We start from the raw sequence: 23,320 nt of genomic DNA, 5'->3' as shown, positions 1-23,320 counted from the left end.
CATGTATTAACAAGACGTATGTACACACTTTAAATATATTATGTTTCTTTTTTCACACAGACGTCCCAACACACAGACCCGTAATAAAGATCGGCAAGCCCCGCTACAGACCCGGATCAGTGTTAAGAGGCAATTGTACGAGTAACTTCTCCCGGCCGGCGGCGAATCTCACCTGGTACATCAACGGCCACCAGGTAAACAAGATTTAATCTATTTTCTTTGAGTCCAACGTTCCGGAAATTCGCTGACCGCGCAACTGAAAATTGTTTTCTTCATTACATAGGGTCATGTTTTATTGTTAGTAGTTTCTTGACTGGGGTAATCTATTTTTGTCATAGCATAAGAAAACCATCTCGAGTTATTTATGATTACGAGTATGTAGGTATACGTAACTATATCTTAATGATTTTAAGTGGTTATTATTATGTGGTAAATAATATTTAATTATTACATAAAAGAATTAGGTTGCAATTAAGATCTAATTCTGCGGGGTATGTAAATCTCCACTATGTATTTTATATAAGAATGTTGTATATTATCAGCTATGGTCTGCAGGTTAGGTTCTGTTGAAAATATTATTTATGGATGTAATATCTCAAGTAATTTTAACTTACGTATACGTACAATCTTCTAAAATTAATTGAAATTAGCATGAATAATGAATAATAATTAGAGTTCTCCATCGTAGAATTTACAGAGATGGTATTCGTTCAAAATATTTTGCAAAATGACGAAACTATGGACTAAATTTGTCGCCGTGACAGCGTGACAGTACGCGACGTGTATCTCAATATAATCACAGTTATTCTAATAATAATCTGATTATTATCAAATCAGTCATTCATTAGTGTTGAATATAACAATAATTAATATTAAAATATTAGGTATATTTATAAAAAAAAACTAAATACTTCGATAAGTAAAGTTATAAATAGCTTACGATGCAATCTTTACGAGTATCGCCGGATATGCCGCCAGCACGTGGTATCATAGGTGTAAGTTATTGTCCATCCGAAAAACTCTTCTCAGCGGTCAACGCTCAGCATTACTTGCCCTCACTAAGGCTTATAAGACGACTTCTACCGACGCATTGCCTGTCCTTGCTGGAGTGCTTCCGTTAGACCTGCACATTCAGGTCCGTGGTGCCACGACCGCCTTGCTCGGGGGTCTGGGGGCGGAGGTTGGCGGTATCTTTATATCGCCGCCTTTAGGACTTGGATCCATGAGCCGGTGCGCTCGAAAACTTATTGTACGCCACCTGGAGGTCAATTCACGACTGAAGCACAAATGACCAGTTGCGCAAACTTTACACAACTTGCTTCAACTGTAGCATATTAAAAGTCAATCGCTGGGTGTCACTAGGCCAGGCTTTGGTAGTACACATGCTTTCACGGTAGGGGCGCTCGCAACTCTCCGTTTGACATAATAAACGTCAGATTTCGTATCGTACGTAATATTGGAGAAAGCTGTTGATCTATTGTTTTACATTTACCACTTATTACCACATATTACCGCTAAAATTATTATTTCGTGTTTCAATTCTCATTTAAGGATGTATTTATTGTGATTTTGTAATACAGAAACACACATGTTTGTTTGCAAAATACAACGGAAATTCCGTGTTGTAATATTGTTATATTGGAGACGTAACTAGCGTGTTTAAAGATTACTTGGTTACGTACTTCAACAATGAATGATTTAATCATGCAACATTAACGGTAAGTACTGATTAAATATGAAGTCATTACCAAAATGGATAAAAATATTATTTAATTTGACAATAGTGCCGTTTGACATGTTTACTTTCTATCTTACTCTAACGTATGGACATGAGGTATAAGCATGTTGAATGCTTTCTCACTCGCACTTATATGCCTTTTACCCGTTTCACGCGAAGCTCTGTACACCCAATATCTCCTGTAAAACTAAAAATTTTACGAGCTTCAATTGAAGCGGTTCGGTGACGAGTTTTGCACTGCTTCATTCAGGAATCGCCGTCCAGGTGTATGACACGGCGCTGCGTGCGTGGCAGGGGCGATGGACCACTTCTTCCAAGGGCAGACAAACGCATTTGTTTTTTCCTAATATAAAATGGCGCATGGAGATAACCAGATTGACTCCAGACCATTGGACTTCTCAGTTCTTAACCGGACACGGTGGTTTTGCCTCCAAGCTATGTCAGCTTGGCCTAATAGAATCTCCGACTTGCTTATGTGGCGAATTGCTGGATGCCGATCACATCCTCTGGGAGTGTCCCCATATGTCGGTTGAAAGGTAAGAGCTTCTCAAGTCGGTCCGACCCTCAGTTGGACCGGTCGGCCATTGCGACTTGGTATCTACGAGGGAAAATTTCTCAGCTTTTAAAAAGTTTGCGGCATTATACGGCGAGCGAGAAGGTCTTTTCTCATCGAGAATTGACCGTTATACATTATATGGAAGTAGGGATCACGCACACTCTAGTGCACGCCAACCAAGGTCTTGGGAAGTTGCTCCTGGGACACTTTCGGCACAAATTTGAACAGCGCCTATCCTTCGTTACGCCAAGGTATACGCCTGCATAACGGGTGTGGAGACGTGACGGGTGGTGGAGGGAAAAGCAAGTTATAAATAGGAGGCAATAATCAACAGAGCGTAAAATCATGAATATTATATTGTGTGTACATACTTTACTGAAAATTGCTATAAAGTTGTATTTCATTCAACAAAATACTACAAAGTCAACATGAAGAAAAACAACTCAGAACAAAGAACAACTTAACTATGTAATAATATTTTTTGTTGATTATTTTTATATGATTAAGTGGAAAGATAAACAAATATCTTTGAAGTTGATCGTTTATACGTGTATATTAATAAACCGACATGGTTTTATTAAACAACAACAGACGCGAATGAAAATTAAATAACATTATGAATATTTCATCATAACATGCATAGAATAATATACATAGCGACATAATTTAAGTTTATTATTGCGGTGCAACATACGCCTTATTTAAAGTTATTTCATATTATTATGTGCAGTACGAAAATAGGTGGCGTGCTGAAAGGTCAAAAAAATAAAATATATTATATCGTTCTGTACTCAAAATTGGGTCAAAAGTTGAAACGAGAAGTCGGCGAAATATTTATTAATATAAAAAGCAATATCTATTTTCATTTTACTGATAAGTATTTATGAGAGAATATTTGAATTAAAATATTGGAATATTTTTTAGATAGATTTTCTAGACTCTAAAAAAATAAACATCTTCTCTGCTATCATAATAATAAGTAAGTCAAGACGGCCATTGGGAACGATTAGGTGCTTTGTTGTAACTATTTTGTGGAATCAAAGCCAAAACATTAAACACATGGATCATCAGAAGTCTGGAGGCAGTTTTTTTATATACACAGAGGATATTATCTTGGTATGCTCCAATGAGGCAATTTTAAGTCGAGTATTCCATATTCCGCTATTTTGAGATAATCACAAAGTCTATTTAGGACTGCAAATAGAATATTTCCTTTTTTTAAACATAATATTAATAAACACAGAATTGTTACAAACACTAATAACACGAGTTACGAAATAAAATGCCGGATCACCCTCGCTAACGGGTGCTATTTTGGCATACAAAAGCTTCTAAAGAACAAAGCACTCTCAAGGAAAACCAAAACAACCAAATATAAAACTCTTCTGCTGCCAGTATTACCATATGGATCATAATGTTAGGCACTCACCAAATGGGGTGAAAGAAAATATATGGATATCTTTGAGAGGAGAGCTTTGAGAAGAATCTTTGGGCTATTCAAGAAAGCGGCATTTGGAGGTAAAAGTATAATGAGAAGCGGTACACACTTTATGGGGGCGAAAATATTACGTGGCATATGAAAATTCAGAGACTGCGCTGGATTGGCCACGTTCATAGAATACATGAGAATATAACCTCGAGGGTAAAAGAAGACCTGAACGGACGAAATTGAGATGGCTGGACTGCGACACGGGAGATTTAAAAATGCTGAGTCAAGGCAACTGGAGAGTGTCGGCGCTGGATTGTCCAGGATGGAGGAAGTTTTTAAAGAAGGCCAAGACCCACCAAGGGTTGTAATGCCATTAATGATGTTATGACGATTTTTAATAAACGGTGTAAAATAGTATTTAACTATATAAAATGTCGCTATTGCCAATAAAATTAATAAAAAATCATGTTTCAAGTCAGTCGTAAAATGTACAAATTGGCGTCTGATGAATGTAAAAGACATTTCAAGAAACATTGGGTTTAATTTTATTTACCTAGCAAACGCAGCTGGATTTAATATGCTGTGAATATACACACAATGGAAAAGTATTTACATAATCAAATATTAAAAAAAACGGAGGTTACCAATTTTGAAACTAATAGCTTCACTTATTACCCTGGCCATATTTTCTGTAATGAGAAGTATGAGTTACATCAGTTTATAATGCAGGGAAAAGTGGAGGACAGCAGAAGCGAGGGCAGAAGAAGATTCTCTTGGTTAAGTAAAATGACTCATTTTTCAAGGCGTACGATACGACTAGCCCATGATAGGGAGACCCTCTGAAAATTGGTTGACATTCTTCTATAGAAGATAGTACTGAAAAAAGAGACAACTTGTAACTGACTCATTAGTTATTTTACTTGAAGTGTATGAATGTTTAATAATCTTTTTAACTACACTTATTTATCTACTTTGGGTATTTTTCGAAACATGAAAATAGGTATATAACGTCTTTGTGTAATGGCAATAATTTATAGTCAGTACCTAAACTAAAACGGAAAAAAACTAAATAAAATTTTAACCGGTTCTCCATATTTTTAACGAAAATTTATGTATAAGTATATTATATTGTTTGGTTGACTATTTTAAACTTATATATCAAGCACTAGAACTTTGAATCCTAAGAGATATCAACTTTTGCAACTTATCATTCAAGGAACGATTATCGAAGAATGAGCACTTGGCAAAAGAAAGACGCATCGACTTAAGAAGCTCAGAGACTAGTATGAGTGCATCATTGAACTCTTGCCTTATATTTATAATAGTGATAGATTAGGAAAAAGCTAAATATTTACATTGATAACAGATATATGGTACTTACAAAAAGAGAGGCAATATTTATATATTTTTTTATCCTGTTCAAGCATATTATGGACCTTCACAGAGGGGAATGGGACAACTGGACGCCACACTGTCATATACACGTATACAGAACGTAGACGAGGAATACTAATCAGTTTCTATCTACTACTTAGTAGTTTTAATTCATTTTACTCCTCTTAATATAATGTTTTTTTTTATTGCGCATTGAGAATTACCATGCCTAAGGATTTATATAAAATAGAAAAACTTTTTCCTTTGGAACTTAATATGCACGATTAAATCATTATCTATGAGTGGATATTAAAATTTTCACCAACTATTAAATCCTAATATAATAATTTAAATATAAATAATAATATTAAATACATTTTTTAAAAGAACCTATAAGTACCTAACGTCTATTTATTTTCAAATTGCGTGGCGTCCAGTTGTCCCGGCGCCAAATCGTCCTAGACCCTTCACAGAGACCTCCCTCTCTCATAGCCACCCTGAAATTACGTCACTCTCTGAGGCGACCAAGACTTTCCACCTCTGTTAGTCTTCTGTTTCTTTTAAAGCAGAGTGACAAGCGAAGATACACCAGCTAATGATGATGACGATAATACCATATTTCTTTTAAAAATAGAATTAATTATAATATTAATAAGATATAAAAAGTAAAATTACACCCTAAATGGAGAGTAAAGTTTTTTTTAACTAACTGTTAAAATTTATCACAAATTTAACTCGTAAAAAAGTCATAATATAATAAGATAGTCACTTCATTCTGGTATGTTCCGTCTCGAGTAAAAATGGTCATTTATCTACATACTTTATACTTTTTCAGCAATACGCCTCAATGGCAAAATGTTTAAAAGAGCGTAAGTGTTCTTACTTAAATATTATCGTACTTATATGGACACTTGTAAGTGCTATCTAAAAGGAGACGTATCTACATTATTTTAGCTCCCCTAAAAATATACTACGCACGTTCAAGGGCCATATAAAAGAGCTAACATTACCGGAATATTTTCAACAGCGAAAAAACAGTCGCCTGAAGTGTTCTCTTATATATTTAAAAATAAAAAGAGTCCCACAGAAATGGGAAAACACATTTAAAGTATTTTTTATAGATCCGTAGTAAATACTGTAGAATTGTTGATTTAAATATGTAGTGATACAGTCCTCTAATAACTAAGCAGAGAAACTGTCATATGAATATGGTATGTATGGCAAGGCAATAGCTTAAAAAACTATATCTTTTTAGAAAACGAGGTATCATAATATGTTTTTAAAGTAATTTTAAACTATATTATTATGTAATACTTATCGGTAGTACTCATATATATTTTGTTTTGATTATACATATAAATTGAAAATTCAAATTCAAATTCAATTTTTTTAAACATATTGTAGACATTACAAATTATAAGTTTAAGACGTTCACAATATGACATGAAACATTATTATAAAGAAGAAAAGTAATAAAAGGGATATAAATGAAAATATAAAAAGAGGACATAATAATAATTTATTATAAACATACAAAAGCAGTAAAAATACAATTATACATCATAATAGAAGTTCAAAGAAGTACATCGAGTTTACTAGGGTGACTGGTATTTTAAGAATTTATAAAATAGCATTCACCTAAACTCACTTCTCGCAGGTGGAATATATCAACACCCGAAGCAATTTGGTTAAACATGGTTATCGCCCTCCCAATTGGCATTACCAGTGGCTGATTGGTTCTGCACCTTGGGAGAATAAAAAATTGAGATAGTTATCAGGGAAACATAGGTCAAAACTGCCCAGAATGGCAAAGTTCTCATTTATACATCGCCCAAATACACCTACACGATGGCCGAATGGCTAACACGTCGGCTTATAATGTCTTAGCTCTAATCCTGGGTTTGGCAAATATACATTGTATTATTTTTAATGTGTGTTGGAGTCAGAGTATTGACCTTATAGCTTGAGCAAATGGCTAACATCCATTTCTCGTAAAAAAATCTGTACATACAACTTAGGGTCGACGGATGTTGAATGCAGAATAGAGCAGACTGTCACTAGTTTCAGGTGATAGTTGTGGTAATGGAATAAATACACTTTTGTTGACTGTGAATTTAGATTTGAGAATTTATTACTGTATAAATAATATCATACAAGTTGTATAAGAGAGATGTTAGTGTCCGAGGCGCAACGGAACAGTGCTTATCGAATAACATTCTATTGAACTCTCCTACAATCGAATAATGCCCTGGTTGAAGATTAATATTCAATAAATTGCGATCAGCTTCTATATCGCGAATCAGTATGCATGCCGTCCGACTGTCGTTTTCTGATTAGGCTTGGGTTGTCGGTACCACCAGGGTTGTCATCTTTTTCTCATCGAATTATAGTACACGCTCAAATAAATTAAAGTATTTCGCAGTAGGTATTTCGGCAAAAATTGTAGCACCTATGCTTTATTATCTATTGAAAATGTATAGGCTTTTGGTTACTCATAAAAAAAAATACTCAGAATTTACGAAATTCTGAGGGTTCTTCTTATTTAAGGCTATACTTCAGCTGGGGCACGGTCTAAAACGGTCGTGATTACGCGACGCGAAGATTGTGCAAACAACGCATGCAGAACAAAACATAATTTGTCATAAAAATTCAACATGCATCCATTTAATCTTATGTTTATTGTTCTATTAGTAATAATAATAATATATTCATTGACATGTTTTCTTTTTTAAGTAAATGGGTAACGTTTTTTAGACATCTTTACACGATTTAAGAATTGATTCCCCCGACGCCATCACAAAACAAAGTGACGTGTTCACAGCTCGACTATCGCTCTCCGATTGACAGCAAGTCTGAAATTTCGTCGCACCTATAGTTGAAAATTATTTGCCGTTTCACTGTTTGTATGCTCTTAAGTATTACCTACCTTCCTGCCAAAATACTTAATTTAATTGTACTTAAAACAAATTCAACGACTTTTTTACTTCTTTCGAGAAACTTTTTTCTCAGCTGGTCAAATTTTCTTCTATTTGGTAAGACATTATAGTACGCAATTATCCAATTTTTAGTACCTTTAGTGTATTTTGTTATGTATAAATTAAATCTTTAAGATAATCTCCAGTATTCGAAATTTTACTATTTTGGGCGTACTATATCTTTTAATATTGTATAAGTATTATTATAGTACGAGAACCAAAAATATAGTACAAAATAAATACTATAATAAAATTATAGTACGGTTGGCTACAAGACTGTACCCCACCCAACATCCTATCTCGAGGAGGCTCATAATATTATGAACTTCAAATGATCATACATGGTATTTTGAAAAATATCTTTGATTTCATCCGATTATTTAAAAACATTTAGAAATCCATTACCATAAAAAACAACCGTGAAAGTCTTAAATATTATTTAAAAATCACAATAATACGAATTTCTCTCGGCTATGGTTCGCGGGTTGGAAGCTAAAACGTGATATCTCAATTGACTCGTTAACAATTCCGTTAAAGTCGTGTTTGCTTATCTGGTGAGAAAACATACCAATAATAATTAAAGGATTGATAATGCTACATGTGTGAGTTTGGTCGTAAACCAAATTTAGCGCCCCTCGCACGTTATTTATTACGACATTAATGAATAATAACAAAATAATAAATTTTACCTAATACGAGTATAATGCCAGAATCACAGTCAGGCAGACAAATAAAAAACGAATTATTTCGTTAAAATAAAACACACAAATTTGCATACTAACCGGCCCATTAAGCGGGGACTACCACCACTACCGAACAAAACATAAATATTTATCAGACCTCTCTTTTGTCAAAAAAAAAATTTTTTTTTTTGAGAAAAATCCCATTAACGGAGAGCACGTGCGACAATAGGAGGCCATACTTGCAGAATTTTCATGAAGGAATTCGTTTCGCCTAGGGCATTTTGCAAAATGACGATAGAATAATTTTAGACATCGTTTCCTTTGCCGTTTGAAATATAATATATAATAATAATATACTTATGCCAAGACTTTATATTATGACGGACGCCGTATAAATTGCGAAAATTTTTCTTAAATGTCACGTCTGATTTAAGAAATAATTATTGATAATATATTTAATTATAGGTAGGCGAGTATTAAAGTGCTGCACCAAATGGCAGTGATAGGGGGTGCGTAGCACATGACCCGGAATAAAAATTATAACTAATATAATTTAATAATATTGGTGATAATTTTTAGTGGACTGTATGATAGGGGGGTTTGGATATTGGAGGAGGGCGGTTACACAGGGACTATGTCCAGGCACTTTGAAGATGAGATAGTTGAAACTGATTCCGGGTTTACTCATACAACTAGTATTATCGCGGTTCGATTTATTACTCTCACGGTTACACTGTGGTTATTCGGGATAAAGGTGGTAGTGAGTTTATGATAGATGTGACGTTCGTTCCAATCATGTCAGATGTAGAGGCAACAAATTGATGGATGAGTCACATTGTACAGACGGTGATTGACCGTCAAAATGAGTGCAGGTAATGACGTCTCGATAATCTGCAGGAATTCTGGTGGCATTTACGCAAACACGGTTTAACAGTGATTAAAACAATTATTGTTTATGACGTACCTGGACGCACAACAATGATTGTGGGATGTAGTTTAGGAATTTGTATGGGATTACGGCTACCATAATTGGCCAAAAACAAATATATTACACTTAATTAGATAAACTCAATCGTCTGTTAAAATATATTCAGAGCATTGGTATATTGCATACTGACGTAAGGCGCTACTTACGAAAGTGTAGAAAAATGAGATATTAATTTATGTGTTATTTTAAAATACGTAATAATTGTATTTATAAGTAAATGATCTCTGATCTACGACTAATCTATGCATCACAAGATCCACAGCGATATAAAAAAAAAACCAAAAAGCATTTTCTCAAAGTCTCAATAGATCCCAACATAATGGGCATACAATGTTTCTGTGAACATGTTGTCGGTTGTCTGGCAAAGGGCGCCATCAGGATCGAATCATGAAAGTATAAGTTTTATTGTACGGATTGTAAAAAAATACAAAATAATTTTTGTTATATTTATTTTTGCGAAGGTGGTGTAATTTTGAGTCGGCATTCAGGCAGCTATCCTTGGCAAGTTCCTGACCATATTTTAGTAAATTAACCATGCTCAGATTCTTAACATGAAAAAATAAATGGTGTAAAAAAAATAAGTACTTTTAAAAACACCATTAAATGAAAATATCATAATATTATACTTTGATGTAATGGCGAAGTGTATTTAACTTAATTTGCTAAAAAGTATTTATTTACGAGTAGGTATCTCTGAAACATTTTAATAATAATGTCATCAAATAATATTACTCTTTCTATGTTTTGAAATATAAACCCGGAAAATTAACCACATTTGTGTTAATAATATAAATTATATAGATTGTAACATTACCTAGGAATCCCAACTCAAAAATATATGAGAATAATAAATCAATACCACATAATGGAACATAAGAAAGCTTCGAAAAGCTTTAAAAGATAAATACTCTAAAAAGCTAACCATAACGCGTTTGTCTGACTGAATTTGTCCCCCATCACCTGCATGTGTTCCCGACTGTATATACCTAATCGAATAAAGTAACACAGATTTACAGTATAACACCAAGATGTCAAAATGGGTCATTATCTTCTTTATGATTATCAATTTCAACAAAACCTGCTAGATCTCACTAAGTCAAAATTTTTCATTTGGAGACAGTTTATTATTACGACGTATTTACATTAAAGTTTATCATTTTTCTAGTACTTATATAAGTTTAAATATAATATATATTATATTTATTTAATTATTTTATACCTGGCTAGTGAAATCCGAAACCTTAGCCACCTTTGACAGTCCAACCCGCAATTACTGGACTTCAGCCGGTGGCCACCATCAGGTCTATTCTTAAAAGTAATCACTTTAGCACGTTTCCGTTATTTTCATTCTTCCAAGTTCAAGCACGGAAGGTATTCTTTATACTAAACGATTAGCGGCGGCTATCTCTAATTTACAATACGTCGAAAATGTAGGTTGGTAGACAAGCGGATAAAGCTGAACCAGCGCCATTTAGTGGTAATGAGACGAACTCAAGAATTTTTGTATTGACACGTGAGACATAATATCAACAAAACCTACAATTTTATCAGTCATGTCAAAATAATAGTCGAAACTTGCGTCTCAATTCTCAATATGTAAAATTTACATACTCTGTCTCGCTTTCAAAATTAGCACGGTCAAGCGAGAGGCTTTTAAAAGATATCACTTTTTGCAAATCAGACGGTTAACTTTTTTACATAATTAACCGCCAGAATACGTAAAGTGATAAATGTGATATATTTATCACAATAATTAGCTCTTTTTATGTTAAGTGATATTATGTTAGAATAGGCCTGCAGAGACTCCATCGCCCTCTGATACTTCGCTAGAACACCTGCATCCCATTCGCTACACGCGTAAAACGACACCGAGCAGTGTTGTAATGATTAAGTTCCATTATGTCAAAAATTAGTTCGACGACACCTTTTTTTTATTATTAACTATCCATTATTATAAAAAAACGTTTTTTTAAGAATATTGTTTTATGGAGATCCAATGTTTGGAATAACGAACTGACCCTAAAATGTAATAAGTACAATGTGTTGTCACCGGATTAGGTTCTGTGTCACAATATTAATGTCTCTGGAGATACCTGATAATAAATTGATCGTGACAGAAAAACTTTTCAGACTTTATTCTGATTGGGCCAATTATGGTGGCCGTCATCGTCATTCCTTATTTACCCACCTACTTAGAATCCTTATTTATTATTGTCGCAAACCAGGGCAACCAGCAGTTAAGGGTCATGTCCCGTAAATCATGAGTTGTCCGTGATTGCGACTTACATTCAGTGACATCAATAAATCGAACCCGTATAGGCTTGTTATAGCTTTACCGTCGCTAACTGGCACTTGTGAATTATTCGTAGACAGCTGTGCAAATAAGGTGATTCGTCCATCGAGTACCCTTTTGACGTTACAGGCAGTTACATAAAGACAACGGGCGCGTGTAGGCTTGTTAAAGCTAAGCCGTCATTAACCACATAGTGACTCAGACAAAATACATCGTTGCGCTAAATATGATACGGTTTGAGCGAACATCGCGTCTATCATTCAACCTGAATTTGTCATCATCATTCATCATCAAAAACCAAGTGAAACCATGAGAGTGTCATTCCAAAACGTCCGTTTACCAGTGTGTGAGTGTGGGAAGACCTCAACACAAAAAGTCAGTGCCTGTTAGTATCCTGTTAACCCCCCCTTCTATCCGTAATAAATCCACAATGATCTTCAAATTACAGTTCACTGCTAAGAGCGCAACCATAGCTTATTTTTTATACTCAAATCTTAGTAACATAGTTATTCATTAAAGTTTTGTTAAAATAAATATCTATAAGTATGACAGTATCTCATTTGAAGTACATTCGTTAGCAAAATCCTATCATACAAATAATATTTTGACTGGACAATATTATATTACCCATCAAAAAAGAAAAAAAGTAGAGTGGAAGTACGGCGTAGAAAACAAATTTACCATACATTAGTTTTAAGGACCAATTATTATACAGTTTACTGTGCTTTCGTTGTAATAATATTTCATTTTATATTATAAGTATTCCCTCTTGAATTAAATTCATAAAAATATAGTTATATTCTTATTTATAACTCAGCTGACGTAACTCTCAGCTAATATAAAATGTACAGGCATCATGTTTAGGCCCTACCCCTATATTATACAACCTTTTCGTGTATGTTTTGCCATTTTCAGTTAAGGGTGACTCCCTCTTTTTACAACGCAAGTAAGTTTGCTTATACAGCCTGGCAGGGTCACGCGTTTTCACCAAAACCGTCATAGGATATTGCTCCAGGAAAAGTAATTCAAAGAAAACTTTTCATCGAACATCTAACATATATAATATGTAAATATATATATATATATTATACAGATTGTATTCCTATATAATATAATATGTACCTATTTAATATTATATAATGTTAAAATGATATTAATTTATCGGATATAATTAAATTAAGATATTGAAAACGTTAAGTTAGTATAAAAGATACAAAATGTAACATAGCTATTAATGTTAACATTCTGTCAAAAATCTTTAAGGTGAATTGATTAATAGCCTAAATAAAATTTAGTAGATACTAGATGGACATCTAACAATGAAATTATGAGACATGTAATACATTAATTAAAATTAACTGAAAGAATATTTGAAATAATGTTTTAATTCATCAAGACGACGTATCTTTCAACATTTTTTTAAATTCCCATTTTTCTTGACTTGCCTCCAATTATCCATTATGCGGTTAAAATTAGGTACTTTTTAATATAACGTAATGTAAATGTAAATAACAAAAAAAAAAAAAAATGTAATGTAATTAACGATAACATTTTTATCGACGATATAAATTTATTATTAATTTAATTTAACAAAATGCAAATTTTTATAGTACCTACTTCTGACACTTTTATTAAATATATCTGGACTGGTTTCGTCTAATGTTGAAAATGTCCCTCTGAAGCGGACGAAACCGGTCCAGATATAATTAATAAAAGTGGAAAAAGTACTATAATAAAGATTTACCTTTTATTACAAGAAATTAATAATACAAATAATATCCACTATGAATTGACAGTTAACACAATAAAAGAAAATAAATTTAACAATAAAAAAATATTTATTTACTAAATCACATTATCTACATTAGTAAATATTCGTTTTAAATATATAAAAATTAGGGAAGGTAAGTTTTTAAAGCTTGCATTTCTTTTTATTTATATTTAACTAAGTCGCAATATTTTTTAACACAATGCTTACGGGGCCCTTTTAATTAATTTTGTAATTAACGTGTTAATTTGCATTTGAAAATTAATTAGCAAAAACACAATTTTGTGCGGCCCGTAAGCTCTGGGTTAAATATCTGATAATAGTTGTAATAAAAAAATAAGTTTCTAATTTACATACCTAGCGATATCTCAAATTTTATCGAAAAATAAATTATTGCCAGTGTTGTTTAGTAGATTATAATCCATCTAACTAGCAATTTATATAATTTCTTAAATTTAATTTTGTAGTAATTTTTTAGTAAATTATATTTAATTTATCTATATTATTCCAACACTCGATGTAATTATCTCAAATACGTACTCCACCTTAATAAAATATATTATTTTGTAGGTACTTTCTAAATTAAATTACAAATTCGTGTAGTTTGTTGCGATCTATTAGACATTTTCAAATTACGTTATCTAACAGATGGTAAATAATAATAATTGTTTTATTCTCTAACATTCAAAGTGAGTCATGAACGTTATTCGAAGTAATTAGCTAAAAGATTCTGCCAGAAAGATAACCGCATAGTTTTTCTAAACTACACCAAATATTTTGATGTTCACTACACTACTTCAGTCCAGTCTCACTTGCAACACGTGCGACATATTCATTAGAAAAAATAATATTTTAACATAAAACACACTATTTTGAGTTGGTGTGTTATTTCATGAGGTAGTCGATATCTTCTCTTGTCGCATGTAGCTAAACTAGCCGCGTGACGTCACTGGCTTAGCATGGTCTTACCCGCACGTGCAAAAGAGGTTTACAACATTGCTGGTGACTTTGATTTATGACCATATGACAGTCGAGTCAATCTTAAATTATCCCATAAAACCACACATCATTTTGAATATTGTATAGATAGAAGAAAATTTTTATTGATTATGGTTTGGTGTAAGCAGGGCTTTTGACAAACTAACCAACACTTCCACCAAGAACCAATAATTCAACGAGTATAAATAAGTATGTCTAAACAGGTGTGCATTGTTTCTATCGGATCGCCCATAGCATACCTAAGCTATTATGGTGAAAGCAGAGTTTAATTGAATTTAAAAAAACTAAATAGCAACATTTGCAAATTGAATTCTTAGTTAAATTAAAATTAGCAAGTATGGGTGACGAAGTGCAGTGCGCACTATTTATATCGAATCTTAACAGCCTACCTCCATCCTTCGCCAAATTTGTTTTTACGAGAAATGAATGTTAGCGAATTGCCCAACCTATTAGGTCCATACTGTGTCTAAAACACAAATTGGAAAACAGTATATTGTATATTTGCCAGACCCAGGGTTCAAAACTTGGTTAATGACGTTATAGGCCGACGCTTAATTAGGTATTGAAATAATACGCCAATGTAAGTAGGTATTTAAAACGACACTATTTTGTACACAGACGGCTGTGTACCTCGAGGTGGCTCTGTAAATATTATATTATACATCGCACAACGATGTTTTTAAAATGACTTTGCCGTTGTTTTGCATTTTTAAAATGTTTTGATTCATGCTGAGATCTCCTCGTATATTTTCATTCAAACAAGGATAATTCCGAATTTTTAATCATTTTATTTAGTTATTTATTCATTCAATTCACATTCAAGCCACCAAAAAGAACAAAATGCTCCAACCATAGACATCGTTTCGTAAATCAAATAGCCTATCGGAAGGAGCCCCGAAACCTGGTATGCTGAATTTCTTAGTCCACAAAAATACCAACATTATAACAAACAACCAAGTCAACAAAGACAAGAACACATAGCAACCAACCCACCCCCCCCCCACGAAGATCTCATACATGAACATATTATAACAAGAAACAAAAACCATCTTCCAATACGGCTGGTCACCGAGGAAGATCACGACCAAAACCCTCCAAAGGAAAATACAACCACGCAATACAACAAACCTTGCATCTATCCCAGAGTCCAGTGGACTTCTTTCTTTGGAGGAGGCCTTCACCTGAAGAGGGGTTCTTACAAACCAAAAAAACAAACAAACCAAAATATTATTTAAGTTACAAATACAAAAATATATACTATATAAATCTTACATAACACTGTTTAAATATATAAACATTATTTATCAGTATTATATACAAAATAAAAATCTTAATATATATAATATACAAAAATATAAAAATATACTTAGATAAAATATAAAAAACATACATAGATATATATGTATATATATATATATATATATACATAACAGATATAATTATAGGTTATATTATATACATTAGATATAGTCAATTCACTGTCATTTATTTTATATCTGTAAGAAATAAAAAGGCTTTTTTATTTTATTTTATTTATTTATTATTTATTCATTCATTTTACCTAGGTATATTATAAAGTATTATTTTTGAAAGTCATTTATTCAATCATTAGTATAAAGTAATTTTAGCCTTGAATGCGTAATTAAATGCCACAAATTCGAAATTACAAAACGATTAAAAATAAACGACGATACTAATACCTACCTTCAGACTTTATAGCGAGCGATTAATTTTTATTGGCCCTGCTGTAAAATAAAATCTATATTTCAGTAGGCAATTAGACATGTTTAATTATCGACGTGGAGGTTGCGCCCATACAGCCTTAAGGCGGTTTAAATGGTTATACGTATATGTGGGGAAAACGCTGTTGACAAAACCACTCAAATAGGGGGTCGCAATGCAAACAACTTCATTCCTCCACAAACACGATTATAAATTAACACACACAGAAATGCGCCCTACAGATGTGTTCCGATATTTGGGTCAATGGCTTCTAAACGTAATTAGTGTATTTTTATAAATGGCCAAATACCTTTTTGCCTCTCAGGTTTTATTTGCAACACTCGTATAATTAAATTGATTGTGTAACATTTAGGGAGTTAAACAGTACTCGTATTTCAATTTGGAATATTTTTAAAAATCGAATACACACCACCTGAAATAAATAAGAATTAATCATTCATGACCACTTTATCTCACCTATAGCTTTTAAGATCAGCAGACAAAATGTATTTGAAACGATTTGCAGGATCTGAACCATGAATATAAAAGTGAAAGAGTGCATAGATTTGTAATTCCACAGATCGCTGCTAAGACATACACAGTACTATCATTAAATTATGTATATTTTTGTTTTGATTTATCCATCATATAACTCAGTAAAGCACATATACACACACACTATACTATTATAGCAGTCACATTGAACGGCACACTAGTAAGTAATAATGATGGTGCAGTGCGTAAGGCGCTGGCCTTCCATCTGGGAGCTCTGGGTTAGACCCAGTGAGGACACAATATTATATTTATGTGATTTCTCAAAGCCTGGGTGTTTGCGATTCTTCAAAATTACTAACAACCACCTTGTGTGAAAAAACAAGAGCATGATTATTAATATTAAAAAAAAAATGATGGTGTAATCAGGTCCGCGTGGTAGTTCTCTCATGTGACTGTCACTCTGGATGTAAAATACACCAGATTCGTCAAAAAAGATACCTACCAATCGATATTGGTATTAGCTAAATAAGTCTTAAAGTTATCTTGACAGGTGGCACTCCCACTTGAAAAATTTTCTAGTAAGTACATGATATAATTTATAATTAGCGAGATAAGAATATCATCTCGTTTATTTTGAAAGCCCAATACACTACATTCTGCGCCAGCTAGGAACTCTTACTAAAAAATATTTTATTATTATAGAGTAGACACTATACTACAAAAATACAAGATAAGTACCTAATATTTTTTATCCAATAATTGATTTAATTTTTGCGCTTTCCTATTCTGCTACTTAATCCGCAAACCCGCTGCCTGATTTCCAGGTTGCTCTATGTCACTTTCAATAAAATTTTCAGGAGAGCAATTTAAAAGTTCACATTGAAATAATAAATTGTACCACCAATATATATATCGCTATCTGATTCCCAGGTTGTTCTATGTCATTTTCTGTAAAATTCTCAGGAGAGCAATTTGATAGTTCACATTGAAATAATTGCACAACCTATATATATTAAAAACTGTGTTTTGCATATAAAAGAATAACTTATTTTCGAGATTATCGACAAACGCGTTCATAATTTTTATATTCTGACTAATGGGTTAAACAGAGTTCTGGAAATAGAACAAAATGGCATTAAAAAGTCATTTTTCTTAAAAATGTGAAATAGAACAACCTGGAAATCAGGCAGCAAACCAGCGTACTGTACTTTTGACCAAAAATTATGGTATTTTGTTATAAAGCATGATTATAAAGTATGAAAGCATGAACTCCTAAACCTTTAAATAAATGGGTTATCATTCTTCACACAAAACAGCCAACTGCAGGTGCCAAATTTCTAATATCGTAAATGGAACAACTCCGCTCTTTATATATTTTTTCTTTATAAAAGGGAAGCTAAAATAGTGTATTAATTCATAGTGCAGCTTATTTGTAAAAAAAATCACTAAGTGTATTTTTGGAATTGTTAAATTCCGCTCAATAGTTAAATTATTAATTTTTTTCTCCTTCCTGAACAATTTGCCCAAGTAAAGTTAGCTGGTTTGCAGATTAAGCCGTCGTATTGTCACTATTATTAGCATGTATCCTTACCTTTTGTTTTGGGAAAGTTTCCAATGCTTAATGTTTCAGTGCCTGGATGATTCCGATACTTAGGAGTATTGATCTTTTAAGGTTATCTAATGGTTTCAAACTCGGTAACCCCCATTTTAGTTTTATTGATATGGTTGTTCTTTAAATACTTTTTCATTGTATGTATATTGAAACACTATAAGGTTCATCTATATTTTTGGCAAAATAGAATTAAACCCAAAGTAAATTATTATTGTAAAGTTGATTATCTTCATCAGACCCATTGAAACATTTTTTTTGAATTGTAATAACTTTACTCGTAGATGATTTTATAAAGCGATAATTAAAAGAAAATATTATATTTGTGAATATATAAATTTATTTGGCAGTTTTTACGAGTATCTCAAAAAGAACGGAACATGGGGTAACCGAAATTCCAACCAATAGCCTATTTTAATAATGATAATATGATATCTAACTTAGAACGTATACGAGTAGGTAGTAAGAAATTGAGGACTCTAAAAACAAAAACGGCAGTTGCCAAATAATATATTGTTAGCGACGATATAACAATGGTATAATGTTAATGTTTTTGTTTCTATAGTCCTCAATAATTGAATTTGATGAGTTGTAAGCTAGGGGCGGCAGGTTATATGAAAGTATGGTGAAGCAGGCTGGTAATCAAGTTGCGGAGAAATCTCCACATTAATATTATATGGGTAAACCATCACAACTTGAACACAATAAATTAATATTTAAAATTAAAAGATGTAGGAAAGGGTATTTCGATTAAAAACCGTGACGTCTTTGTGCTAAGAGTGGAGTTGGGGGAGGGGGTGCAACTGCCAGAAAAATAAATTTATTATAAATTATGTAGGCAACTTTTTAACAGGGTTTAAGCAGATGGTGTTTTCAGTATGGGTCGTGAAACGACATTTGAAGGGACACCTTATCTGACATAGTGTCTTGCAAATCGCATTGGACCCAGTATCATATCAGATTGTGATTCTACTATCATTATAATATGTCATAGATGGTAAGGGGCTAAATGGTATTGACACCATATTCTTTCTTTTGAATGGAAATATACTTATTTTACGTAAGTGTTACTTACATAATTTTGGTTGTTATTTTATACCAAAAACTTGTATGTAAGTTTATAATAAATTGTAGTTAGTATATTCAGTTTTATATTGTGCACTCAGATACGCATTTATCTTTATTTGGGGTGATGTTGCGTGTGTGGAGATGAGGATTGATGATGTGAACTAAGTGGTGAGTGAAGAGCGGAGTATGAAGACTTGTAGTTGCTGGTGGAGATTATTTCCGGGTTGACAAATATATTTTACATAGGTACAATAAAGACAATATTATAAGATATAATAACTATTGAGATATGTAGACCGAGGCTTGACGATACTCAGTGACTGTTACACGATCAGTATACAAGTAGAGTGAGATAATCATTCAACCGTGATATCCTATATATTGAAATCTTCACGATTAAATAATACTGACACTGAGTATCCCATGTCTTTGGTGAGAAATGCATTTTAACATAATAAATATTAAAAAATATTACTTAGGTGAAAGTTTTTATTTTAAATTATTGTTAATTAGATTCGTGTGAAATTTTTATGCTAAAAATGTATATACAAAACAGTTTTATTTACACCGCCAGTGTTTTTCAGTGAGTAAACACTAACCGATATCGCTGACGACCTGTAAAAAAATGTATATAAACATATTTAAATAATTGTTGTTTTTATTTAATAAAACGCATTTTCTTTTTAGTACTTATTCCACTTTAATTAATATATTAGGACCGGTTTCGTCCGCCTCAGTGGGACATTTTCAACTGAATACATTTTTTTAAAACAATATTTATCAAACAAAATTCAAAGCGATAGAAATAATATAACAATATAGGTACATAGTAATTATCCGCCCAATAATACCTTCCCAATAACAGACTAATTTAAAGCTAATGAGGTTGGACATTAATATTTCATACTACGTCAGGGGCATTAAACCAATTATTTAAAATATTAACAAACCACAAAATATGAAACAATCTACACTTACTATAACATTAATATCAACAAATAATTATGATTAGTCAAAATTTACAATAATTTTTTTTATAAAAAGTAAAATAAAACAATATTATCAATTGAAGTGAGATCGAATAAAAAACAAATACAACCAAAATATGAGTCAAAATTCAATAAAAATTAAAATAATAAATAATGTACAATATATAAAGTTATGTTATGACAATCCCAAATATTAAATAGGGTATAATAATGGAGAAGACACAAAATATAATTGATCATTTAACAAATAAGAATTGGGCAAAAATTTATACCTATTAATTTCTAGGATTTCCTGTTTATCCAATTTTATAGATTTCTCATTCAAATGCAGGATTTTAAAATTTTTACTGATATTAAAAGAGTGTTTATTTAAACTTAAATGATTTCCAAAAGCTGAAGATTCGTTACCATTTTTGGCACAGGCTAAATGTTCTTTGATCCTAGTATTAAAAGAACGTCCCGTTTGTCCAACATATTTGGCATTACAAGAGTCACAACTTAATAGATAAATTCCACTTTGGTTAAGTTTATCTAATCTATCTTTAGTATTCACCAGTATTGAATTTAAATTTTTTGTGTTGTAAAATGTTACATTGAAAAGTTTTTTATCTATTTTTCTTGAAATATTCTCAGACACTCTTCCTAGGAAACATAATTTAACCCAGCGTTTTTTAACATTGGCTTCATCTATCACTAAGCCAGAAGTCACATTTAATAAAGCTATTTTTTTAGATTTGTTGGCCAGAATGCGATCAATCAAACGTGAGTCATAACCGTTATTAAAAAAAAAAAGATATTTAAATAAGATTTTGCTGACCACTTCAAAGGACGACTTTAAAATAAAGACTGTTTATTTATTAGGAAGGTTTCCAGACGGTAAAGTTTGAAATAAGGAACATTTTGGTATAACTAACTCAATATGTCATTTTTTCGAATTAGTGTCTTCTGCCAGAATGGTGACGATATTATAAATATATGGATTAGAATACAGGATACTTGGCAAACAGCAGTGATGTTCCTAGACAAAATGCCGCCCCTAGGTAGCGCCAAAATGGGGTGGCCCATTTTTTTATACTTACAGTATTTTTTATCATCCTTTCATGACTCTATTATCTAAGAAATGTGTTTTATGGATACATTAGTAACAAAACAATATAATATACCTACCTACCACTAAAACATTTAACAAAATTAAAATTTAGAATATTAATTGTTCATCATTAATTGTTCAACATGCATTTTTTTTGACGTTGGTAATACAGTGGTTTCTTAAATGTAATTTTTGCGATACATTTATTTCCTCTGTCTTGAGAAATTAAGGACGATCCGTGTCACGTTCTTCTTCACAAAAATCGACAACATTAATTTGCAATGATACTTGTAGCCTGCGATCGCAAAGGTTTAGGCATTATTAAATCGAAAACCGATATAATGACGATGTGACGCTTCGATACAGACTAAAGACTAATATCGTAGATCAGGGACGGTAGGTGGGACGTTCTGTAAGAGGGGGGATGCATCTTTTGTTTTGTCAGCCAACGCAACTTTCGTGGGCACTAGGTAATAAGCCAGACATGTCTGCACGTGTCAGCAAGGCCATAGGACGTCAAGATCTAACGGAAGTAAACTAAATATTGCGAAACTGACAAAAAAAATACAGCCTGTTAAACCTTTTATGCTAATTAATACATTATGCTAACAATCAGTGAGCTGATATTTTTAATGGAAAGATATTTTCGTTGGTACTGACTTAAGGTAGCTATTTCTATACCAAACGATTCTTCTCGATTTGCCGCCCTTCGAATAACTGCTGCCCCCAAGCGACGCTCGATCTGTCTACCCCCACGGGACGTCACTGGCATACAGGATGAAAGAAAGATTATAAACTTTAAAAAGAGAGTTCTTAGATGATCGCAGAAGGCCAAGACCCGCCAACAGTTGTAGTGATATGACTAATATTTAAATTATTTGAAAACCAGCCGAAAAAAGGTATTCTTAATTCATTTTAATATTTTATTTTTACGTACAGTGTTACTTTGACACTTATATTTTTTAAAAAGGGGACACAGTTAAAAGAAACGTAATGCAATAACATTTTACGAAAACACTATAGTTTATTTATTTTATTGAGTGAGCTTTAGAAAACTTTTCGACGTCACATTTAACGAATTGGTCTTTGGGGCTCCATTTCCTTTTATGCGAAATGGTATGTCATTTTTATTATCTTCATAAAAATACATAAATGCGACTCCGGCCTTAATAAGCGTCAGTCGATGCCGCATAACGTTAGCATGGGCATTAAAGTGATATTACGAAGGCGGAATATAAATAAAAAAATAACTATCATAAAAAATAGTACAGTTTCCTTAAAAATAGTACCTACGCGTAATATTCTTTACGTACTCTACAATGGAATACTTGGATATTTCCCAAAGAAATTTATTTACAGATTATTTTACGTACATTAAAGATGTGTAGTTTTTCCGAACCCAGCAGTTCACTCCATAACTCACGGATTCAGAAGCAGGCACTCTACATCATAATATCTACCATGACTGTTATTAGTCTGTGTAATGTTTCTTTATGTAGATAGATATCGTCACCTTAATATTAAGACCTCGTAAGTCTGATATT

General features: G+C 32.4%; 1 protein-coding gene across 1 annotated transcript in view; it reads left to right on the top strand.

Moving 5' to 3' along the window:
* LOC147078746 (uncharacterized) overlaps positions 1–23,320 on the top strand; it is a 223,625-nt gene that overhangs the window by 144,333 nt on the left and 55,972 nt on the right. Inside the window, exon 4 of the mRNA XM_085957675.1 lies at positions 61–194. Within this exon, the coding sequence (XP_085813801.1) occupies positions 61–194 (134 nt within the window). The remainder of the gene's footprint in view (positions 1–60; positions 195–23,320) is intronic.

This window comes from Rhyacophila brunnea, unplaced genomic scaffold, assembly GCF_057557595.1.
Source record: "Rhyacophila brunnea isolate RB1 unplaced genomic scaffold, BYU_Rbru_1.0 scaffold_11, whole genome shotgun sequence".
NCBI lineage: Eukaryota > Metazoa > Arthropoda > Insecta > Trichoptera > Rhyacophilidae > Rhyacophila > Rhyacophila brunnea.
Note: the sequence above shows the minus strand (reverse complement) of the source record. Positions and strands in the feature narration are given on the sequence as shown.